The sequence below is a fragment of the Ylistrum balloti genome, unplaced genomic scaffold (assembly GCF_031769215.1).
Source record: "Ylistrum balloti isolate Yb309-2 unplaced genomic scaffold, AGI_CSIRO_Ybal_v1 Utg369916, whole genome shotgun sequence".
NCBI lineage: Eukaryota > Metazoa > Mollusca > Bivalvia > Pectinida > Pectinidae > Ylistrum > Ylistrum balloti.
The window spans coordinates 1250431-1275588 of NW_026782036.1; the positions used below are offsets into that span (position 1 = coordinate 1250431).

At 33.8% G+C, this 25158-nt stretch overlaps 2 protein-coding genes across 5 annotated transcripts; both read right to left on the reverse strand.

Annotated features, from left to right (window-relative positions):
* Positions 1-430: 430 nt before the first annotated feature.
* LOC132546833 (activated RNA polymerase II transcriptional coactivator p15-like) lies at positions 431-8430 on the reverse strand. Of its 4 annotated transcripts, none has more exons than XM_060210555.1 (5): positions 8283-8430; positions 5417-5475; positions 4885-4998; positions 4308-4413; positions 431-2263 (listed from the first exon to the last, which is right to left on the reverse strand). In XM_060210555.1, the coding sequence occupies exons 2-5, from the start codon at positions 5465-5467 to the stop codon at positions 2184-2186; spliced, it is 351 nt and encodes a 116-aa protein (XP_060066538.1). In that variant the 5' UTR covers positions 5468-5475; positions 8283-8430; the 3' UTR covers positions 431-2183. The 4 variants fall into 4 exon arrangements, with proteins under 4 accessions (XP_060066538.1, XP_060066533.1, XP_060066534.1 ...); XM_060210550.1 differs by having other exon boundaries at positions 8327-8426; XM_060210551.1 differs by lacking the exon at positions 8283-8430 and adding an exon at positions 8137-8242.
* A 9852-nt stretch (positions 8431-18282) lies between these two features.
* LOC132546830 (proteasome subunit alpha type-4-like) lies at positions 18283-23971 on the reverse strand. Its single transcript, XM_060210548.1, has 8 exons — positions 23951-23971; positions 22745-22787; positions 22282-22444; positions 21899-21976; positions 21436-21524; positions 20147-20277; positions 19421-19544; positions 18283-18960 (listed from the first exon to the last, which is right to left on the reverse strand). The coding sequence occupies exons 1-8, from the start codon at positions 23951-23953 to the stop codon at positions 18824-18826; spliced, it is 768 nt and encodes a 255-aa protein (XP_060066531.1). The 5' UTR covers positions 23954-23971; the 3' UTR covers positions 18283-18823.
* Positions 23972-25158: the final 1187 nt, after the last annotated feature.

Sequence of the window (25158 nt, forward strand, 5' to 3'; positions counted from 1 at the left end):
TTCATTCCTTAGAGGATTATAATCAAGCATCACACACAAACACATGACCATGTAACATATTTTTACATATCTGTAGTGAAATTGTACTCTCCAAACAACACCACAAAAGTCTTGTATGGAATATCATTATGTCTTGATGTTCAAGCTAGATGGCTTAAGCTATTATCAATGAAATTTTCATCTATTATTGGTCCCTGAATTTTGTACACTTTTGTTAGAGAGTATGGATCACAGATCTGTAGCTGACCAGTGACTAGGAGTCCTGGAACACTTGGACAAATATACTTTATATATAGCAATAGTAAAACTACAGCACATTATATTTGTGACAGGTATATACAACAGGCATGTACTTCAGATGACTTTCCAAAATGGATGAATTCTGCCATGTGGACAATTACTTAAGGAAAAAAGAACAAAAGCATTTACCAGACATTGAACAACCATCTATTTTTAAGTTACAAAACATGAACTGAAACTTACAGACTGCCTGACTCAATATCTATTCATATTTCCAATCAGAAATTATTAGGTATGTAGATGAGAAATAAATGCATTAAAATAACACCACAAAAAAATATAACTTGTAAAGTGATACAAATTTTTTTTTCAAATTCAAATGATTTTTTTTAATACATATGAACACATAAAGCATTTTGAATTACAGTAAAAATGGAAATTTACTTTCTCACTTCGAAGAAGTAGTTATTGATATAAAAGAATTCTTCCATTTGACTTGATCCTCATAAAATTTTGTTTCTTTTAAATTTTCAAACCCTTAATTCCTATCCTATATATATTAATCCAGTAACTACAGTGTAGCTGTGATAAACTTTCCATCGTTTTATCCACTGGTAGCTAGGCCTCGAGTCTTTAACCCATCCCTATCAATTAGGTTGACATGCAAAATGCAGTTTACATGGCAAAATCTTTAAGCATCAATTAATATTCAATCAATATCTAACAAAGTATCTCTGGTTATGTTGGAGAAAAAATAAGATACAGAGGATCTTACCTTGGTTTCCTTTTCATATGATATTTATCAAACAAGTCTTAAAATTTGTCACTTTTTACTTATCCAGAGACTAAGTTTAACAAGAGTGCCGTGGACACAATATACGCCACCACAAAATATAAACATCAAGATTGGTCCTTTTAATTATCACTTTTCACATGTCTGTATCATAAATCTTACAAAAATCAATGAACTGTAAAATTGCCCCTTCATGCACATCTACCCATTGTAGAAGTAACATTGTGCAAGTTCGTGAAAATTTGATGATTATTTTAGGAGGAGTTGCATTCACAAGGCTCCACTATGAGCAAGCTACAGATACAAAGTTGAAAATGGCATAAATCATACAAAAATCAATGAACCAAAAAATCGCCCTTTCATGCACATCTACCCATCTGATGATTAGTTTAGGAGGAGTTGCCTTCACAAGAAATGGACGTACGGACAGACATACGGACAGACGGAGAAGATGACGCCAATATACAACGGCCTCCTGTGGCGTATAAAAATGACAACTTTTTGGTTGAACTTCATAAATTAAATTTGAAATGAAAATGATTATAAGATTCTGTTTATCACATGTAGTTATGATGTCACAATGGAAGCAACAGGAACCTTCAGCCAAAGCTCTACTAAGTAATATTACAGGCATGTGATAACAAAAGATAATGTAACAAAAATACATTGATACAAATACAGTGGTAAATCTACATGTCCTGAATCTTGTACTCACAGGATGTTTAGCTAACTCAAAAGAATTTTCAAAAATGCTTAAATCTTACATTGAGGGACCCATTGTTTTCAACAACAAAATTGAAAGCAAAGAGGCTTGTTAAAATAAATTGTCAATTGATCACTGCAAATGTAACAAAATTTAAGTAATTACAATAAACTGAATTATCCTCAAACATTAGAGTGTCCAATTTTCCTTGCATCATAACCAGTCTTTCACTCATTACTGTATTAATTCATTTCTGTTTTAGCTCCACAACACTTACTTTCATCTTTCTATTTGCACCAATACAATACTACAAGATTCCATTCACACGGTCTATTCTCTGTTCTCAAAATCATTAGCATTACTATAGCACCTAGAGATACATAGTCATTACATTCCGTTATAAGATCTTATGTGTATATGATTCCAGTCCAACTGAATGTATGATGCTCACACACCCTTCACTGCCCGGTCGATCTCCTCCATTTGATCCTTGAGATTATTCCATTGTTCTAATGACAGAGATATACCTAAACAACATATCAGATAAGTGTTATTATACTGCAACATCTGACTGGCATACCTTAACAACATATCAGATAAGTGTCATTATACTGCAACATCTGACTGGCATACCTAAACAACATATCAGATAAGTGTTATTATACTGCAACATCTGACTGGCATACCTAAATAACATATCAGATAAGTGTCATTATACTGCAACATCTGACTGGCATACCTAAACAATATATCAGATAAGTGTTATTATACTGCAACATCTGACTGGCATACCTAAACAACATATCAGATAAGTGTTATTATACTGCAACATCTGACTGGCATACCTTAACAACATATCAGATAAGTGTCATTATACTGCAACATCTGACTGGCATACCTTAACAACATATCAGATAAGTGTCATTATACTGCAACATCTGACTGGCATACCTAAACAACATATCAGATAAGTGTTATTATACTGCAACATCTGACTGGCATACCTAAATAACATATCAGATAAGTGTCAATACATTGAAACATCTAAATATTATACTGTCATGTGAAAATATGATAAAGAGTCAATAGGATCACAATATAATGCATGTTAGTGAATCTGAAGACAAACAAAATCAAGTTTCAACAGGGGTTAAACATCAATCTCTATATGACATTTCAACTTTTGTAGGCAGAAATACAGAAAAAAAAAATCATTCTGAATATCGATATCCAAATAAACAATACTGAGCAAATAGTCAGTCACTGGACACACCCATCCAGTTTATCTCAAAACCTTTGGCATAGTGACAAAAATATACAGAAAATTCTACTGACTTCCATGTTACCAGTAAATACTCTTCTTCCAGTAATATATTCATAGATAAAATAAGAGCTCAAAATTTGTCTAACAGGGGCCATCAAGGGAAGTGATTAAATTGATGCAGAATCATAGATATACACCAAATTTTTTTCAGCACCTATTCCTTTATTCTTGTGTCCTCCCGTGGAATAAGTCATTTACAGTACTATCCCTAGGATATGTACATGTCTAGGATAAGAATTTTGCACAGAAATTTCTGAAATACAAAAAGAGGCCAATAGCCTTGCTACCAAATACAAATGAACTGCCTTGTTTTCAAAACTGTCACATTTCAAATAGATTTCCTGAACAAGTTGAGTACTCAAACTGGACAATGAAAATTGACTGTGAATATCAAGATAGCATAGAATTGTAACTGGAAGTGTGTAAAACATGCACAATCAATAAAAAGAATAATTTTCCTGTAAAGTCCTTTAAATAGCAATACTAATCGTCTATCAATTTACTACATGTTTTGCATTTCAAAGTTTTCAAAATCTGTTTAGACATACTACATCATAAAAATGGCTTGATACAATATCTACCAGTTATTAACACTGTTAAAAAATAATCAGGTCAACAACTGCTTTTTATCAACAACCAATAAATTGATGGTTAGGAATCAACACAGTTAACAGGTACTATATGTAGGCCGTTTTTTTCTCTAAATTTCATCAGTTATCTAAAACTTTATATTCTTTCCAAATCTGATTGCAATAAATGATGTTTAGTTTGAGATATCCTGTCCTCAAGGTGCTTTTCCAAATCCTTGCCCATGGATCTAAGTTTATTCTCAGCCAACCACATATGACATTACTTTTCATGACATTATCAATGATTGGTATTAGTCAGAACTTAAGAAAGTTTTCTGGGGCCAGGTGTCACATTATAAACTATGATGGACCTACATCCTGCTAAAAACATTACAAATTGAAGAGAGTTGTCAGGAAGTGCAAGAATTATGATTTTTACAATAAGCTACAACCCCAAGTATGTCAAATTGTAATTGAAAATCATCAGGAAAGTAACAAGCTTTTTAATATGTCTGTAAATTCAAGTGGTCAGAAACGTGTAGCAGATCAATCTTCTGTTTTCTATGCATAGATAGCAAGAGGGCATCTCATGTTTAAATTATCAGGTTAATGTCAGATGTTCCAGACTACATGAAAGGAAAAACTGTAACATACCAAAAAGGTGCCAAAATATCCTACCTTTTTTGCCTGGACGGAGATCTCCATCTGCTTCATAGTACTCCCTTATTCCCACTAAAACCTTACCCCGAAACTCACTGACACTCACAAACCGCATCTTGGAAAGCTATAACATAACATATATACATCAACATTTCAGCATTTTTTTTTTTCAAATCACTTATACAAAAGCATCTTCGCCAGGTCCAGATTGAGCAATTTTTTTTACATGGATTAATATCTAGTTGGTAATAATCACTGGGAATCTTATTTCACCGTATTCATGATTATTAATGATTTTACAAAATCAAATACCTAGCAAACATTTTCAATATGAATAAAAATCTCTGTTATCAAGTGTTATGCTTGTATACATGGATAAAAACTGAAAGACAACTGTGAAATTAAATACCTCTGAAGAAGCCCAAGCAAACTACTATAAAATATATGCCCCATGAAATTAAAATGAAAAATTGAACATTTTAAATTATTACCTAATTATACGACATCAAAATATCGAAGTTTCAAGTGTTGATGAAAAAGCCTAAAGATAGAAGCACCTATCAGATACAGGTATTCAAAGAAAAAACTATTGAACCTGAAACATCTGCTCTCCGTTTGCTCCTTTTGTGACCTTTTTATCAGCACTTTGTGAAGATTCTGACTTTTCCTTCACTTCTGTTTCCTTCCTCTTTTTCTTCTTAGGCTTTGGCTACAATTATAAAGATAATAAATTGCTTACTATAAATTCTTACTAAATCAGCAAAAAAAGGTGAACTTTTGACTTTTATCACTAATCTAATTGAAACAAATTTATTTTCTATAAAGATACAAAATTGATGGATGATTTATACACAGATCTTCAAATGTATAAACCATTCGATATAACATGGAGGGGAAAAAAGCTTTTTTCTTTGCAGACTTTTTTTAACCTGATCTAACTAATCCACTAGTTGAATATTATGACCATACATCAATTAAATAATTAATTGACAATGGACCGACTAGGAAGAAGCTTAACTGAACTGGCACTTCTGGGCCAGCCCACTAGCTCTAGGATATAAACTAAATGACCAAACACAACATCCATCAACTCATGACAACACACTTTTATCAACACACAGTATTACCTCATCTGAATCTGATTCTGACGATGAAATGAATTCCTTTGATTTGGGCATTCTTGTTACTTGAAAAGAAAAGAAATTGTTGTTAGTTGGCAAATAAGAATTTATAGTGAACTGTGTTGAATCTTAATTATTTATATGTACATTTGAATTTGTTTAAGATGTCTGTAAAGCTTTGTATACTTCACTTCAAATGACAGACTGTTATCAGCTTCTTCAAAACCTGTCTTTACTCAACAAAAATCCTTAGGAAGAAACACGCTTATAAATTTAAATAAAAGAAGCCAGAGGGAACTGAGTTACAATACTGCCATTGCATCCGTACCATATGTCACAGAAATAATCTTTTTAACACAGTAAGTTAATTTGAACTACGTTGTAAATTTAATGCAAATGTTACCTGTACATACCACCCTAATTTTACAGAGTCCAACCATGTTTGAATTAAAAAAGACAAAAAATTATGCTCAATATGTCATTTTCAGATAAAAAATATAATAAACTGTACCGCCTCTCCAGTGGATAATGCGAAAACATGAGGTCATCAAATTCACAATTTTAGTTGAGCATCTCAAGATACTTTTCTTCATGCAGAGTATTTGTTTTTACTAGGTCTATATCTTGGTGTTGAGAAGATTATCGAAATTTGCAACAAATTTGGCCTTGAAAATATATTTGACATAATTTTTTAAACTTATGACATCTTGTTCGTACCAATTCATTTCATTTGGATGTCCCACATATTGTCTCTCGGATCTTATTTAATATTCACTAAATATATGAAAGATGTCAGAAACATTCAAGGACGGCTTATAATTATATCTATAATAAGCTGATGTTTATGTTGACCCCAGAATCAACTACACTTGTACTTGTATCAGAAAATTAATATGCCTGATGAAACAAATCATTAATCTACAATTTTTCGAATAATTCCAATTACAATATGTCATAAGAAGGAGCAGCGATAAACGATGGGATATCTCCGCGAGTCAATGGTTTTCAAAACGATCCTCTTGTACATCAATCACTTGCCAGATCATGTAAATGCATCAACATTTATTTGCTGATGACACAAAGATATATTCAAAAATTACAAAATTGGAAGACACCAAGAAGTTACAGGAGGATTTAGATATGTTGCAGAAATGGTCAGACACTTGGCTGCTGAAATTCCACCCAAAAAAATGTAAAGTGATGACAATTAGCGCAAGGAAATGCCCCAAAGAAGAGTATAATTACCATCTATACAGTCAAAATGGTGAGGAAGTAGAGTTAGAACACTCTGAAGGCGAAAAAGACCTTGGTGCGTTAGTTGACAGCCATCTCAACTTTGGAAAGCATATTCAACAGCAGGTCAACAAAGCAAACAGCATCATGGGGCTAATTAGGAGAACATACCGCTACTTGGACGAGGTTAGTTTTAGATATTTATTCCAGGCACTCGTAAGACCTCACTTAGAGTACACTCAGGCAGTGTGATTCCAGGCACTAGTAAGACCTCACTTAGAGTACGCTCAGGCGGTGTGGTTCCAGGCACTAGTAAGATCTCACTTAGAGTACGCTCAGGCAGTGTGGTTCCAGGCACTAGTAAGACCTCACTTAGAGTACGCTCAGGCAGTGTGGTTCCAGGCACTAGTAAGACGTCACTTAGAGTACGCTCAGGCAGTGTGGTTCCAGGCACTAGTAAGACGTCACTTAGAGTACGCTCAGGCAGTGTGGTTCCAGGCACTAGTAAGACCTCACTTAGAGTACGCTCAGGCAGTGTGGTTCCAGGCACTAGTAAGACCTCACTTAGAGTACGCTCAGGCAGTGTGGTTCCAGGCACTAGTAAGACCTCACTTAGAGTACGCTCAGGCAGTGTGGTCACCATACAAAAAGTAGGATTTGGAACTTATAGAAAATGTGCAACGAAGCAGGGTTTTCCATAATCTGTGTAGTGAAAGTAGGAGGCTGGCCTGCCGTGTACGTGTAGTTGTGTACGGAACTAGATTGGTGTAGGCAGCCAAATGATCAAAGTAGCCGGTCAAATTGGCCGGCGACCGGCTCCTATGGAAAACCCTGACGAAGGGCTACAAAACAAATTCAATCTTTAAAAGACCTAGATTATATTGACCGTTTGAAGAAGCTAAAGATGCCAACATTGAAATATAGACGCTTAAGGGGAGACATGATTGAAATGTTTAAGATTATGAATGGTATATATGACAAAAAAGTAACTGATGGATTCTTTGACAAAACAAAAAGTACATCCACAAGGGGACACTGTCTTAAAGTACAAAAGCAGTGCGGCAACACAAACACGAAGGAGTTCAGCTTTACTAACAGATCTGTGGAAAATTGGAATAACCTACCAGAATCAGTGGTGCAAGCAAAAACTATTATAAGTTTTGAAGCAGGACTGGATAAATTTTAGAAATACCAGGGAAAAAATATAACCACAATTTGGGTATAGACAACACCGGAAGATGTCACGTGGTTAACATTACAAATGATGAAACTGATAAATTAGATGCAGACATAGTGGTCGAAGAGACCAGCGTCCATAGAAGATCCTAAGGTATCCTAATGTAAGAGATGGATTTTCGAAGATGCAGCTTTCTTTCAAAGAGTTATCTTCCCTGATCAAATTAATATGTCCAGTTCTAAAAAAACAAGCCTAGAACTAATTACATATTGCAATAAGTACACTTTGTGAAAAAAAATTCAATAGACATATGTACCTTTAATAATTTACAACAGGATCATTCGCATAAAAATACATACAGCTGTATGCCCAAAATACCGCGGGAACCTTTAGGTTTTACGGCACATTAGCCGGTGTCTTGTGAAAATAATCTAAGCAACGGAACGTGCTTTCAAAAAGAACCTTATACACATGTGAGCTGTGTTCCTTTAGCATTTTCAACATACGCAAGTGGAATCTTCTTGACTGGATTCTATTAGTCGCAACAGCTGTACCCGCTCACGATCGAAGTACTTCGTAAATTCTTGTAATACTAATTACCAACCCGACAAAGTCATGAATCCGGGCTAGCCTGGGTGAGGTCGTCTGGTAGCTTAAGGCATTCCAAAGTTCTGGTGCCTCTGAATGAAATAATCAAGAGTACGTAGCAATAATCAAGAGTACGTATCATTTGCTATACCATTTATTTATTTATTTATTTATTTATTTATTTATTTATTTATTTATTTATTCTGTCATAGTTTTGCAAATTCGGAATTCGGAAAGTTCCTGAAATGAATTTCACATAATTCCTAATTTTACATTTTTGCTTCTGTTTATGGAGAAAATTTGACAATAGCCTCTGAAGCAGAAAGGAATGAAATTATGTTTTTTTTTTTTCGTGAACTACGATGAAGCTTGGGATTTATATTAGTGTTATAGTTCCTCAGGATCCAATACACTGATACCTGAATTATTTAAAAGATTGTTGTGGGTCGTGAACATTCTAAATCCTCAGTAAGTTATAACAAAAACATTGATTTTCATCGTTCTAGATCTGTATTCATGTACATCAACATGAAATAGTCCAGTACAATTCCAGGGGACATGTAGCCACAAACTCCTTTATAACGTCTCGCTCTTTTCCAGACCTGTCATCTAGTATCTTCCGCTCTCCTGGTCCTCTCTACCTCATATACTTTTCTGTCACCCAGATTGTAGAATATACACTGTCAGACGGTCAGGCTAGACGTAACGCTTCTAATCCGGGTCCTTGCTCATAAAATCTGATGAGGAACGAACACAGACGGCATCACCACACTTCTTTACGCACACTCAGAGACGTATATAACATATACGTCTCTGGCACACTCTCACATTTGTAACGGGCTCTGGCTTAGTATACGAATCTTCTAGCCAGCTGGCTACCGTCAACAAGATTCAGTGCATTTACATATGAGCAATAAAAATAAACAAATAAGTTCGTTGCAATTGGAAAAAATACCTATTCTACTTCCCACTCCACAATGACGTGAAATATTGCTGTCTGACACCCGTATTAAGCTCTGATTGCAGGGAGATAGGAGTACTACTTGAAGTTACCAAGGAAGTCCATTCCAAAACCCATGGTGGAATGTGCTTGGACTTTGTAATTACTGGTCTGTTGTTGCCTTTGTCTGGGTTACCGTTTTTCGTGCCTTGGTCTGACCAGCTGTTTTCACTGTGTCTAAAAATTCGGATGTATTGTGAGTCACTTGATTAAAGTTTAGTGACTGACTAAATTGATGATACTGGGTTGTGACAAAGTATTATATTTCTTTCCATTTTGAAATCCTATTCATTGCATTATTGCTTCAGAAATCATAGGTGACAACATCAATAGCAATATTAAATCAGTGTTATACCTTCAATTTACCGACGCACACATTATGCCTATTAATGCGTGTTTTCAAAGTACAAGTAATGTGGAATGAAATGCATGACAATTTGGATGATAGCAATAAAATAAAAATGAAATAAAATGCTGGAAACGCTGTGTAGCTTAGCACATTCTTTGTCTTTGACGATACGGTGTCTACCTTTGACGACGACGCACAAATTCTTTTATTGTTGGTGAATATTTAATTTCAGCTATGGCCACAATTATGCCAGAATTTAACAAATTGAATGCAATAGACAACAGACGCTTTTAAAATGTGGCATATATCGCCAGTAAAATCATTTTCAGTTATGGCAGGGACGTATATGCCTGTCATATACGTCCCTGGTTATGGCCACAATTATGCCAGAATTTAACCACTGAAATACAGTACACAACAGACGTTAAAAAAGGAAGAAAATATTGTCAGTAAAACAGTGTTTCAGATCACGTGAAAAAAGTTGCCCCACCCACCCCAGCCAACTTTTTGCTTGTCAAATTCTGCAACCGAAAAGCATGGTTTGATTCTACGTATAACAAGTAACGAGCAACCAGAGACGCACAAACTGTGTAACCACGACTTTAGAAATAGATCTGTATCTAAGCCCGTAGTATTACCCTTACTTGTTTTGTGTCAATGATACTGTCAAGTTTGTTCCTTTCTGTGCCATTTTCCGGTATTCGTCTGAGCTGTCAGTTTCATAGATGTGACTATTCTTAAGTTAAACGAACCTCCATGTGCTGTTAGTTTCCAAGATGTATGTATTCTTAAAACAAATGAACATGCTATGGCCACAAGAATCTTGATCAGATGCACAGGTACATGTAGGTTCTGACTGTAATCCGTGATTTTATTATCGTTTTCATAATTATTATTATTGATGAGTTCATCTCTGTTGTGGTCGACAGTGATATAGACAAAACTTACACAATCATACAATTTTGGGCATGGAGACATGATGAAAGGTATTAACATTTTAAAAAATCGCAATAACTTTCACTTTCGTTTTGGAGGGGGCTTACGCAAAATACGCAAGTACGGCTAAGTATATATTCCCTGCTTAAAAATAAATGGATTTGGGCTGAGAAATACTACAACAAGTGATTGGCTAAAAATGTGCACACATGCGCAATAGCTGTCGTCTTAGGTGGCAGAGAAGGGAAGACGTCGTTTTTGAAAGGGTTTCCCCCTGAAAGCATTATAAGCTGAGATAGGATTCATTATAACAGGTTATCAAAATGACACGTAAGTATAAATATATGAATTAGTTACAAAGATTTCGTCGAAAACCTGTTAAACTACAGTAAAAATGAATCGTTGAAGGCTGGAAGAGGAAAGAAAGATACAAGAAACAACAACAAACATTATTGTGTGACGTACGAGTGTTTACAATGTTCGTATGCTTTCGAATGACATGAATTGGTGTGAATTGGACATCAATAAGTAATTTTAATTGCTCTTGTTGTTGAATACAAAAGTATTGTGGTTATGAACGGAAATTCTTATTCCAGGTCCTGGAAGTTGTGAAATATCTATTATTTACGTCATGTGTATATGTTGCCTTACTCCAACAATGTCAAAGGTTAATACGTCGAGTAACTTCTGCAAAATAACGTCAGATTATGATTATGTCGACTAAACCTAGTCACATTCGAGCTTTTATGTTATGAGAGTGTAAGGTTGCCTACAATGTGATTTTTTTTCGATTGTACAGGACCTGATTCATATTCCAGACTTAAACTGATAGAATTGAACCGTATAACCTCCATGGCATAAACGTATACATGCATTCAGTCTGAAGGGTTTTTATGCTGTCTACCAATGATTTTCTTGGTGACAGTATCAACCAATGTAGGACTTTTTTTTATTTTAATTCTTATTATTGTAACAGAAAGTCAAGTACAAATTAAAGTAGCAAAGGTATCAAAATCATCAAACATTTTGTGTATAACAATAAAAGGTTACCATTTTTTATCTCATTACTACTTTTAATGTTTGAAATTCAGCCATGAAATTACCATCACTTTCTGTTCTTTAGGCCAGCTATAATTTTTTTAGAAAAACAAATGGATAATTTGAATTGGTTCACAAGACATAAAGTCCTTGTTAGTCAGGGTTTGAGATACAGGTTTCCAACAGTAAAAATAATATTTCCAATTTTCACCTATGCCAATGAACATCAACATAAAATATGATGTCATGTGTCTGTTATCATAACATGTAATAATGTTTACACAGTAAAAATAATGTTATTTCACTGTATTACTGCTCTTCATGAGACAGTATACGCCCTTAGAATGTATAGATATGGTTTCCTAAACATTACTTTTCCACCATTCAAATCTCAACATTTAGTCAAATGTGTATGGAAGCATTTGTGGTAAATCAAAAATTTGTAAATTATTGTAATGTCAGGTTGAGGTTATATTGGTAACTTTTGGTAGATTTTTTCTGGTGGGTCAAGGATACATTTTTCAAAATGTTCAGCAGTCGTATTACTAAGAGCCCTCAAAACTTGAGTGAGTCCCACAGGAAGTTTATTTCATGAGTCCATGACACAAATATCTGTGTCCGAGAAGTCACTATTATATGAACACATGTACATTTTGTTAACATCAGGAAGATTAATGTGGAGAATTTTTGTTGAATTGGTACATATTTTTAACACCTTAACACATTTACTTTTGAACTAAAGAGTATTTATAAAATAAAGAATATAGAATAAGATTTTAGAACAAAGAAGGTTTTTGCTTTTCTTCAGACAAGATAGAATTGAATGTGTTACACATGTGTAATTATGCACATACACAATGAAGTATACTGCTGTATTTCAATTTTCCTTTTATAATTCAGGTGGAAACCAACGTGAAAAAGCCAGAGAAAAGAACTTGAAGAAACAACAAAAATCAACTGGCAAAAAAGCTGATGAGAAAAATAAAGCTACAAGTCTTGAATTGAGGAAAGAGAGGTACATCATATGATACATGTATACATAGTGGTATTTTCAACTCGGATCCCAAAATTTTCAACCATGATCTCCGTATTGTTCATTTAAATGCATTAAATTTAGACACTAAATATTTGAATACTTCTTTGTTGATGTGTAGCACATATATTTAAATGTATTTGAGGTACAAAAAGGAACATACTGGGTATTAAGATGGTATCAAGTCACTATGTACTGGATTTTAAATCATTTGTCTGGTGCTTTGGAACATTTTTCGGAATTTTCAGTATTTATACAATTTTTTGTGCTAATTTACTTTGAAATAATGGATTGATAGATGAGACATTAACAGTTTTTCAATATGTATGTATTAAGAATTACCATTGAAATGCCCCACCATTGAAAAAATCTTTCAGTTTTGAACGTTATTTCTTTGTTCACTGATGAAATAAGATGCAAAATGCACTAAAACATTTGAAAATATTAAGGCAAAGCTTTCAGTTTGATTTATGTTACATAGAGGAGTAAGACAACTAGAACTAGAAGAAAAGTGAAAATTATTTAGCTTGCATTCTTACCACATCAAATTTTCAGTTACAATTAGCATCACCTTCGGATTTATATGACAGAAATATGTAGCTTATTTGTATCTTTCGCATACATGTAGATGATGGTGCATGACATTTGTCATAAGAACATTTCAAAAACCAACAACTCACAGGGGTAATGTAAGAAGAAGTCCGAAGAGTCAGAATATCATAAATTCAATAGAACAAATGAAACAAAATGTCTTATGATTATGTGTGAAGTGTAATACAGACATGCTGTCTGAGCATGTTCTATACAATCACAGCATACTGTGATTTATGTACTTTGTGTTTACAGAGAGATATGTCTATCCCTAACATACATGTGTGCTATACACTATAGAGAACATGTAAGCAATGTTATCATAATAAACATTTTGAATGATTTTTAACTAATCTGTGACAAGTGAAATGGTATGTTATATTATGCATATCATGCCATACTGTGTTCTTCAATGCTGCTCTCTGAATATATTTACCACTCTATGGCATTGCCACTCTATAACATTGGTAACAATAACTGCCAACTGGCCTATGAATTGAACAGAAATTTGTAGCTCATTTGTATCTTTGGCATACATGTAGCTGATGGTGCATGACATTTGTCAAAAGAACATTACAAAAAACTATATATACAACTCACAGGGCTTATGTAAGTATTAGGGTCAGAATTTCATAAATTCATGGGCTGATGAATGCCAACTGGACAAAGGCAAATTTAACATGAAGCACTAAGTGAAGGCAGTTCAATGCTTAATTGTCCCGACGACCTTATACACAACAGTGATATAATAATGACAGTGATTTTACTTAAGAGCAACACAAATTACACCTGCTTCTATTTGTCAGGAAGATCAACCCCCAACTTCTTCAGGTTTGTTGTTTGATCAAGGATTCAAACCTTTAAATCTTAGCTAAAGGCCTGTGTGTTCTTCTCTGCCCAATCCATTATGAGGTCAAATGTGATGTGTTGATGGGTTCAGTATGCTAAACTTTTTATTCTGGCCTTTGTATTTTAGATAAATAACAAGACTAACTTTCTTACCTTGACATGACTGTTTGCTTGCAGAGATGCTGAGATAATGCGACAGAAACAGTTAAACAAGGCAAAGGCAGCTGAAGGTGGTGCATGTGGAGGGAAGTGAAAATGATTGAAACTGAAAGCGCTAAAATAATCTACGTATTGATGACCTGTAAACTTCAAATCTGTAGATTTTTCACATAGAAAAGAGGAACCTTGTTAACCCAGAACCAGGAGAAGATTCATATATTTGGCGAACCAGATTAACCTATGAAATGAAGAAGTTTCCACAGATCATCTTGACTAACCTGGTTGATCGAGAACCAGAAGATTTCATATATAAACTGACTGAATTAACCAGCTGATCAATCAAGAACAAGGAGAGTATTTCTTTGATTTGGCTATTAAAAATTAGGTTAACATAGAAAGAGGAGAGGTTTTCATAGGCTTACTGGATTAACGAGGTTCCTTTCTTCACATTTCTGTTGTAAGGGAGAACATAATGAAATATTTATACCTGTTGGTATGATTAGAACTCTATTTTGGTGAAAATTTAATTAAATTTCAGCATTAAATGTATAATGCATACTTTAATTCTACTAGTAGGTTCAAATGGTAGTCATTGATAATTTGAAAACAGTTACATTGTATATGCTGTAGTTGGGTTGAATGCACATGTGTATTTCATGATACAGACAACTTTTAATACTCGTTTGGATAGATTTGAATATGATGTGCCAATGTTAACATCTATAGATATTTGTAGTCAGTGATGGCCTATTAGTATTATTACCATTTCTTAGTCCTGGCGGCAAAACTTTATTAGGCAGCTAGAGCTGTTTTAAGACTGTAAAATAAAAATTGTATTTGTAATGGGTCTGACTTAAAAAGATAACATTGGTTAAACAAATGCATGTTATGAAGTATGTCTTTCAAGTGCTAATCTGTTTTGGAATTGTCTGAGGTCTCATCATGTGTTGAACCTTTTACTACTGAAGCGCACAATTTGTTTGAATCATGAATTAAGAATATGGTTTGATTTTAAATTTGAACAAATATTTTAGGGTCCTATAGAAATCATGAAATTTTGATAAGTAAATGTAATCCGAAGAAATCTAGCAACTCTATTAAGATGTAGATTGAAGTATTTGTGTTTGTTCAACAAGAAACTTTTGTGTTCAGTGTTGTAGTAAACAGGTGTCATTTCAAGAGAATAAAGTTAACATGTACATGCCATTCTCAAAATTTGAACTCTTTAAAGGCATTTTGTGTTGAGATGAAGCATTCAAACATACTTGTAGCTGTAATGTCTAACCAGAATTCTTTCAGTAAAATTCTAATGATTTCAAGTTTTTACATGACTAGAAATAGCACAAAAAGCATTCATCATTTCTCATTACCAATATGACAGGTCAGATCTGAGAGGGAAACTTCAACTCTTTTCACCAGTAATATGTTTTGGTGATTTTGTTTGGAATTTCTTTTAAATGCAATTGATAATGATAAGTTTCCACCCTTTTAGTGCAAATTGCATGACGATGTTAATTATTTTGTTTGAATGTATTGTTTGTAAATATTTATAGATAATAAATGTACTTTGGAAATGTATTAATTTTGGATTCAATGATCTAAGATTATGACAGGCTATTTAAAGAATGTTTCAAATTCCCATGTCTTGTGTCATGACATACAGATGACTGAGTGGTTTAGATCAGCTGCTGTAGTATATACATTTAGGATCATTTGTTGTCTGAAATTGAAAGGATACAATAAGATATGATTATGGCTCAAAACGTTTTCATAAAATTTTAATAACATTACATTTAATCTTTCTGGTTAGTTCTGCAAGTGCAGACATTTTATGTTTTGGCCATCATACTTATAATTATGATATTGAATTTCATGCGCCAAATCATGTGGAATTCCTCTCAAGTGACAGCAAATAAGATCTTGAATTTGGGTACTCTTGTCTTTGTTGCATGTTAATCATATGATATTTGCACCATACATTGTCTACAGAAATGGTGTTTATGAAAAAAATGTATGGTTTTATACCGTATGTTTTCTCATGAATTTAACAAATCTGCATTATTTTAGAGTCCTGTCCCTTCTCATGTTTTGGTACAGCACTATGGGTCATTTAAAAAATAAATAAGGGATCTGTGTTTCTAAAAGGAACTGAAATCTTGTGTCTAATTAATAATTTGTGTAGTACCAGTAGTACAGATGCCATTTTCATTTCTTATTCTAAATGTTCACTGCAGGTATACATAGTGATCTAGCAAACTGTGTACAGTTCATGTTTTTACAATATCTTGATTTTGAAAACACTTTTAATAGGTTCATATGTTTAATTTTCGTGACATTGCAAACAATTGTAAAATATGCTGTCATGTCTGTTTTTTGTTTAAATGAAATTGCCAATAAACAAATACATGCTTTTGCAAATATTTGTTTTAATTATTATTTTGCAGCTGTTGAATGTAATCACTCCCCTGTTCTGCAGTGTTCAAAAATGCCTTTGTCAATATACTGCAAGCATAAAAGCCATTCCCATGCATGCTACTACATCAGTACCATTACCCATTGCCTATTGGTTTAACATTTGATTCCTGTGACCTTGAAAATGAACCAAGGTCAATTCATTTGAACAAACTTGGTATCTGCTCATCTCAACATACTGCAAGCCAATTATCAATACTTTTGGAAGCAGCTCAAGGTCAGCTAATTTGAACAAACTTGGTCATCAGTCACATCTGGGCTTGAGCACTTGAAAGTTCCCATTTAGTTGGGCATTGGTCGGGTGGCACAGTGGTAACGCACTTGCCTTTCACCTAGCCATCCAGGGTTCGATTCCGGAATGGTACTCCAGTTTCCTCCCACACTAAGACCCCTCGCGCGCTTCCATCCGAGCCAACAAGAGTGATTGATATAAGTTGGAAAAACTTGCTTCGCAATTGTTGTAAAATAAATTTTATTATATATTGGCTTAATTTTAATTTTGTATCAAGAGTGTCTTTCCATGTTTCTCTAAACAGATCCCATCTTGGATTGTGGACATGTCTGTAAATGACTAAAGGACCAGCACCATTCTATAACTATGAAACAAATAATTGGAAGAATGTATGGAGGTATAAACAGATATGATGGACTACATTCATGTCTGAAAACCAGCTTTATGTTCCAGAATGCTTTAACTTCAATCAGCATGAGATTTGTGGGCAATTCTTTTCATGTACTGGCTAAATTTTACAACTCTTTAATTTTTCAAATGTGTTGAGCAAGTTGATGGATATGGTAGCTACCTGGGATTATTGGATTTCAGACCAGCCTGAAAATTATCCAACACTTACTCAGAATGATTATGGCAGGGTAATTCCAGATAAGTCTTGGGTAAATCAGACAGGAAGAATTGGGTAAAAATTTCAAAGCATCAAAATTTCAAGCAAAGTGCATGACAATGGATCCCAGACTAAACTATGAATATCAGTCATTCTATTGTTTAAAATCTGATGATTGACAATCAATGTTTTCTCCAATAGGGCATATTCACACAATTCATCAGACCCCATTATCTTATTATACCTGTGTATGTGTCAGTAATTTGTATAAGAAGATTTTATGAATATATCTACAGAATCATGGTTACAGCTGAAACATGGCTTACAGGTGATGTGATCTTCAGCAGTTAAATCACAACCTACCATCAGTAGAGATGGAAACATGTCGATGTGACTTACTGCTTCAAACCCAATGCTCTTCTACACTATTTACCATAAGACCTGGAATGTTCTGGGGCATGTTTACACTCAATACTTTGGATTATGTCAGCTTAATACATAAACTCTAGATACATTGCTGTAAGGAAACATTCCATGTTAAGATCAAACGAACAGGGTATCGTGGTTTCATTATATACCCATACTGGATGATCAAAAATAAAACAATGAAGATTTTCTGAACAATTTAATCTACAAAAGTTGATGACGTAACGTCTGTGATCACATTGTAAAGAAAGAAGATGACAAAACAATGTAAACTTTCATATAGTAATTCTCTAATTCATATTGGCATCAATGTAATATACAAATGGGCTTTCATCTCTGTGTTATCGATCCTGGATGACCAATTGAAGAAGAGGGATAACAAAATGAGCACTTTCTTATGTTGAAATTTTAACCTCAACTACCTAAAAGATTTTCAAATCAACATTGTTTCCTGCCAACAATTTGCTGCAAGTTAGAACACTTGAAATATTATTGTACCCTAGCTATTTGTTACACACTGCAGTTTGCAGCGTACATTTTCTTCTGGAAATGAAGTCTCACAATTGTTATGAAATATGATACTTCAGTAATTAATTCTTTCTCTGTCATTCTCCGTCTTACAAATTCCTGAATTGATAGTCTTACTATCAATGCACATTGTGGACCCTTGTATCAGGACATAATTCTCCAAAATGTATTACAACTTCTGAAAATGTCACCAGTTTATTTTTCTTTCTTTTTCTCTGCTTCTTCTTTAGCTTCTTCTTCTTCGTGTTTTTTAATATATTCTGTGACTTCTTCTGCTGTTAAGATTCTGATCACTGTTTTCTCATTTTCTCTTGTTAGTGTGGCTATTTCAACTGCAAAATAAGATGTTACACTGAAAAGACTTTCATATAACATTTAAATATATTTTAAAAGATGTGCACTTACTGTTAATTATAATATTTTAAAAGTTTGCAAAACCATTTTGTTAAAAACATGAAGAAAAAATCTAAATAAAGTAGGAGCCACCCAACACTAATTCATATCATTGTCATTCAGAAAGCGTAAACAATGTATTTGCTCAGGCGCCTTCCTCAAAAACTGCTATAATTTTGAACATGGTCTTATTTTGAGTATTACAGCACATACCTGAAATCAGACGCATGAAAAAAAATAATGAAATCTAACCATCTAATACCTTTAAGGCATTCATAAAATTCATCTATTGAACTTGAAATACCAGGTTATGAAAAGATGAAATACCCTCATATCTTTGATACAAATATGTGAACAAATGGAATTTAAGTTCAATCCTGAATATTTGTTCCTATATACCTTTTTCTGCTGTCAGCTTAGTCATGTCAAGTGTTTTACTCAACACCTTCACAGCAAGCATGAGGCCATCTTTCATGCTCATCTCTCCCTCTTTATACTCTTGTTTCAGCATTGACACAGCATTCTGGCACACAAAAAATCAAGTTACTATTTACAACTTGAGAACATGATGTCAACATTGCATTCTGCCATAAAAAAGACTTCAAATAAAAATCATCCTTGAAAAGTTGAATATTTTTTAAAGAAAGAAAATGTAGATATGACAATGTAGACATATATAATCTCAGTGATTTTAAATACATGAATCATAGCTATCTTATTTGTACGATATAGATAGCCCTAGCTAACAGATTCAGCAAGTTACAGACCAAGAGTCATCAGTTTACAATTTGAATATCTATAGAAAAGTTTGGAAATTTTACGCTGTTTTACAATAGTGATCTTAAAAGTCAATCAAGGTATTCACTTGGAGAAATCCTTACTCCCAAAAACCATGAACTGATTACAACAAGCCAATGTTGCTACCCTCAATCATTCTTTTATCTTATATATTTAACCTTAACACAAGTTTGTAATTGTAAATACATTTAGGTATATCAGTAGAAGCTATGTGCCAATAAACTGTATTATGTTTTTGAGTTGATAGCAAACAGAAGACAAAAGAGCTCATAGAATACAGGTGTTAGGTGATAATGATTTATCTACTCATAGTGTACCAATACTTACAGCACTGTTATTACCAATACAGGTCGCCTTCCAGCCTCCATAGTTACCACTGGGGTCACTCTGATACAACTGGAATCCATAGTGTTTGTCCCATCCCATGTACAGAATAGACACTCCAAATGGACGCTTACCTGCCATTAGAAATACAGAAAGATTCGTTTCAGAAACATTCCAGATTTAAAAAAGGGAGGATGCTTTTCACTCACAGACAATATCTGGCTGTTAACAGATATTGAATAACACATACGATAGTGTGTACTGTGGATTTGAGGAAAGAAAAGGTGATTACAGTCAGTTGTCTCCCTATAATACAATTAGTATGTACATTTGTCATGAAAGTGGGTACAATATATCATCAATATCATAAATTTTTACATGTAAGCAAAACCATGACAGTGAACACATTATTTTCAATATTACCCAAATGTATAGAAATGTACTTAGATACAGAAAACAATATACAATATGCTGAATTTCTCGAGTCATCCTGTGGTATTATTTTATATCTAAAGACTATTTTCAAAATTAACATTGTCACGAAAAAATAAAATATGCAAGTTGCATCATTACTTATACCTAAGCCCTAAATAATAATATACATTACACAGAAAATGATCTTGTACTTATCAAAATTATTGTATCTGGAATGGATAACAAAAAATGAGAGGTTATCCCCCTTACTACACTGTTTAATAGAAAAACAAAATATCTTCATCTTATAAAAAGAAGTATTAATTGCATTCCACCAATGTAACTGATATTTTGATGTAGATCATTTCTTACTCTTGATGTTTTTTAAGTATGGTTTGGCATCCTTCACAAATAAAATGATTAGATAATCAATAACCTTTGATATACTATTCACGATGGAATATATCACCCACAAATGGGTTTTGTGGGGTGGGGGGAAGGTTCTAATGAAGTAATAAAAGATTTTGTTCAAGGAGGTTTTGTTGGGGGGAACAAGATTCTAATGAAGAAATAAAAGATTTTGTTCGAGGAGAGAAGGTACAGTAGGTAACACAATTGTCACTTGTTGGTGACTGAGGTTGAATTCCCTGAGTAGACATTAAAAGGTTTGAGGCCCTCTGCCTGATAAAATGGGTTTCTTTGGATATTTGTCTCCCACAGTAGGACATGTAAATGTTACTATCCTTACTTCTCCATGATTGCATGTGGGGGCATTCCTATCATATCTAGGTTCTGTAACAGTTTGAACTGTGCAGAGACACCATTGTTTTATAAAAAGATTCTATAATGCACAACATTGGACACTATTTCATCTCTACCTCCAAATTGTGTGTAGGCCTGTTTCAAATCACATAGAGAGCTAACCAATTGTTCACAGGGCATAGGCTCCTGGTAGGCAATCATATATCTGAAAGAAACAAGGTTAAATACCTCTTATCCACTGTCAGAAACTATCACAGATACTATTATAAATTTTGATTATTAATTTCATTAAAATTATCTATTAGAAACAAATAGTTTCCTTCCTAAGCTATAAGTTATTGTAAATTTGTGTAGAACCAAAGAGTTCAAAGAAATGTAGTAACTGTTTTCACTACCAGGTATTGATCTATATTATCCAATGTAAACAATGATTTGTTTAAAATAATAGGATGTAGTGCAGGTATGTGATGACAGAGAAAATGCTTTCATTCTAAAATAAAACTTCCAACATTTGTCTGAAACTATTCTGTTTAAAACAAGGAAAATTCCTACTGCTGGAGCAGTAAAAAAAATGTATACCTTTGGGCAGATAACCTCAACTCATTTGTCAATACATTAGCATCTGATGTGATTCCAGCAACACTACAAGCCATGTCACTGAAAATAAATCATCAAATTTTCTTGCAAATTAATCCTATCAATAAGTTGGTAATAACAAATAGGATATGTAAAATTCTTTAAACACTTGTAATTTTATGAACCTGTGACATGACTAAAAAATTCTATCATTAAATCTCTGACTAACAGGAGTGTTCTTCAGATCTTCAATAGGAAATGTTGTATTGCAATATCACAAGATCAGAATCAAAATAATATTTATGCATAATTCATTTCAACTACAAGTCTGACATTTAAAGGAAACATTTGTTTGGTTAGATCCATTTCAAATAATTTCAACTTACTCATGAAGTTTGTATATTTTTTCTGAATATGACACCTCATCTAGAAGTTTGTTGGTGTTTCGTCGTTCTGCTGCCAGTATAACACAGTCATTTGTCTGGATTCCAAGACAGGTTCCAGCATGACCAATCGCCTCCATTGCATATTCAACTTGGTACAACCTCCCTTTGGTATAAAATGAACTTTTCTTTTTGCAATATTTGTATAGAAAAGGACTGAATATCAAAATCCTTAAACCATTTTTATGTGTTAGTGGAGGGTTTGTTTTGAAAGAGAATTTAAGTTACCGTACTTCTCCATCAACATTTTAAGACAATCTTCCAATCATGTGAAAGATACATAAAACAATTTTCTAGAAAATTCTAAATGACTTCTATAGTTCAATAAATACAACTGCATCATCTGAACACAAAACAACTTTATGACTATAATTTATTAAATTCTTTGTTGCAATTTTGAACTCACCTTCTGGAGAAAAGATTGTTGTTCTGGAATCATACCTTCGAGACTGAAATAAAAACCAACAATTTTGGTTCTTTATTATTACATCAAATGTAATCAAAATTAGATTTACATTAGTAACTACATATTACTAGCTGTGATATATAAATGCAAGTTTTTCATGAAGATATGGCTTTTAACCATCATCAACAAATAAGTCAAAAACTCACTTGAACCGTTTGGAAAATTTAAAGTCAACCAACTACCATATGCTGCCCCTAAAGGCAAAACACTGAAAGAGACTTCTATTAATACACACTTATATCAACTTTTTGAGATAATTAATATTATACAAACCAATTTCTTACAATGATGTTGTTTCTACAATTATTGACTATGTCATAAACCTACTAGTATTGACTGACAGTGTGTATTCTCACAAATCTGTGTTGATTATTTAGTATATTGTATCACAGACTTACATGTGCAGATACTTTAAGCTTTACAACTAGTATTAAAATAAGATTCATATATGGACAGATACCAGTATCCCCAAGTCATTCATTGATTAGCTGATTAACAGAAAATATTGTATGTCAATATCTACAATCTGAACGACTCTGAAAAAAATACTGTTGAAATTAATACAAAGTTATAATCATTTACTGGAATTAACTCGTTTCCAAGAACAAACAATGCAGAAGGATCCCATTCATTAACTACCAAATACCAAAACATCCGTTCCGTCGACCAGCGCCGTATAATACACCCTCTGTATGATACGTCCTGAACCCTGAACTAAAATTTTAATTTTATCAACGAATACCTGTAACAACAACGAAAAACCCCCCCCCCCCCCCCCCGCCAATTTCTCCATCTAATCTTTCGTTTATATGGAATAACGTGTGATACAGAAATATTGGTTATTAGAAATAACATACTAGTATGAACTAGCTACACTAACTGCAACGTATGTGCCGACATATTACAGTACATTTCTTCTTTAAGCAATAAAAGAATAGGAGAATGACAAAGCCGGTTTGATCGAACACGACAGGATAATGTCATCGACAGATTTAAAAAAAATACAGACGGTAGCTAAAATATCATTAAGAATTGGTCAATAACTTAGATTTTGCCAAATCGATACAAAAAGATGTAAAATCTCCATTAATGACGCTAAAAACTGCATTAATCAAGCATGATATTGCTAGCTTTCATATCACCTACCATGTTGGATTTTTATACAGAGCTAGCCAATATCCGAAGTTGGATGTTTTCGTATTCTGCCAATGATAGTAAGGAACGGCGCGAAATTCAAAGTTCAACATACTGTACCGATGTCTTATAAGTAGATGGATGAACTGAAAACGGAGAGACAACAGTTGATGGAAAAAATCTATTCTAATTGATCGTAAACACTAATATGTTAATATGAAGACCTCAGTTAGAAGATTGTAAGATAAACTATTCAGTGACCAATAAATATTTTTAATCAAGGTCAAGCACTTACTTGTAAATTGGGTAAACCATGTTATGTATAGCGTCTGAACATTGTAAATGTATCATGTGTTTGGAAAAGAAAGTTCATACTTATTTTAGGAGATTATAAATTGCCATTCTGATTTATGTGTATTCAAATATTAGTATCTCACTCCCTTTCCTCTCTTGACTCCGCCAGTCCGTGCTGCATCTCTTCTAATGGTGGTCAGGTTACTTTCCTCATATTGGTATAACCCAGTTCATGTTACATGACTCTCCTCCTCTAACATTTGTGTAACTCCGGCGATATTATTCCATTCCTCTCACATTGATGTAACTCGGGTCATGTTACTCCCATCCTCTCACATTGGTGTTACTCCATTCATCTCGCATTGATGTAACTCAGGTCATGTTACTCCCATCCTCTAACATTGGTGTAACTCAGGTCATGTTACTCACATTCCTCTCACATTGATGTAACTCAGGTCATGCTACTCCCATCTTCTCACATTGGTGTATCTCACGTCATGTTACTCCATTCTTCTCACATTGATGTAACTCAGGTCATGTTCCTCCCATCTTCTAACATTGGTGTAACACAGGTCATGTTACTCCCATCCTCTCACATTGGTGTCACTCCATATCTCTCATATTGATGTAACTCAGGTCATGTTACTCCCATCCTCTAACATTGGTGTAACTCAGGTCATGTTACTCCATTCCTCTCACATTGGTGTCACTCCATTCCTCTCATATTGATGTAACTCAGGTCATGTTACTCCCATCCTCTAACATTGGTGTAACTCAGGTCATGCTATTCCCATCTTCTCACATTGGTGTAACTCAGGTCACGTTACTCCATTCCTCTCACATTGATGTAACTCAGGTCATGTTACATGACTCTCCTCTATTCACATTGGTATAACCCAGTTTGTCTTACTTCTTTCTTGTATTGT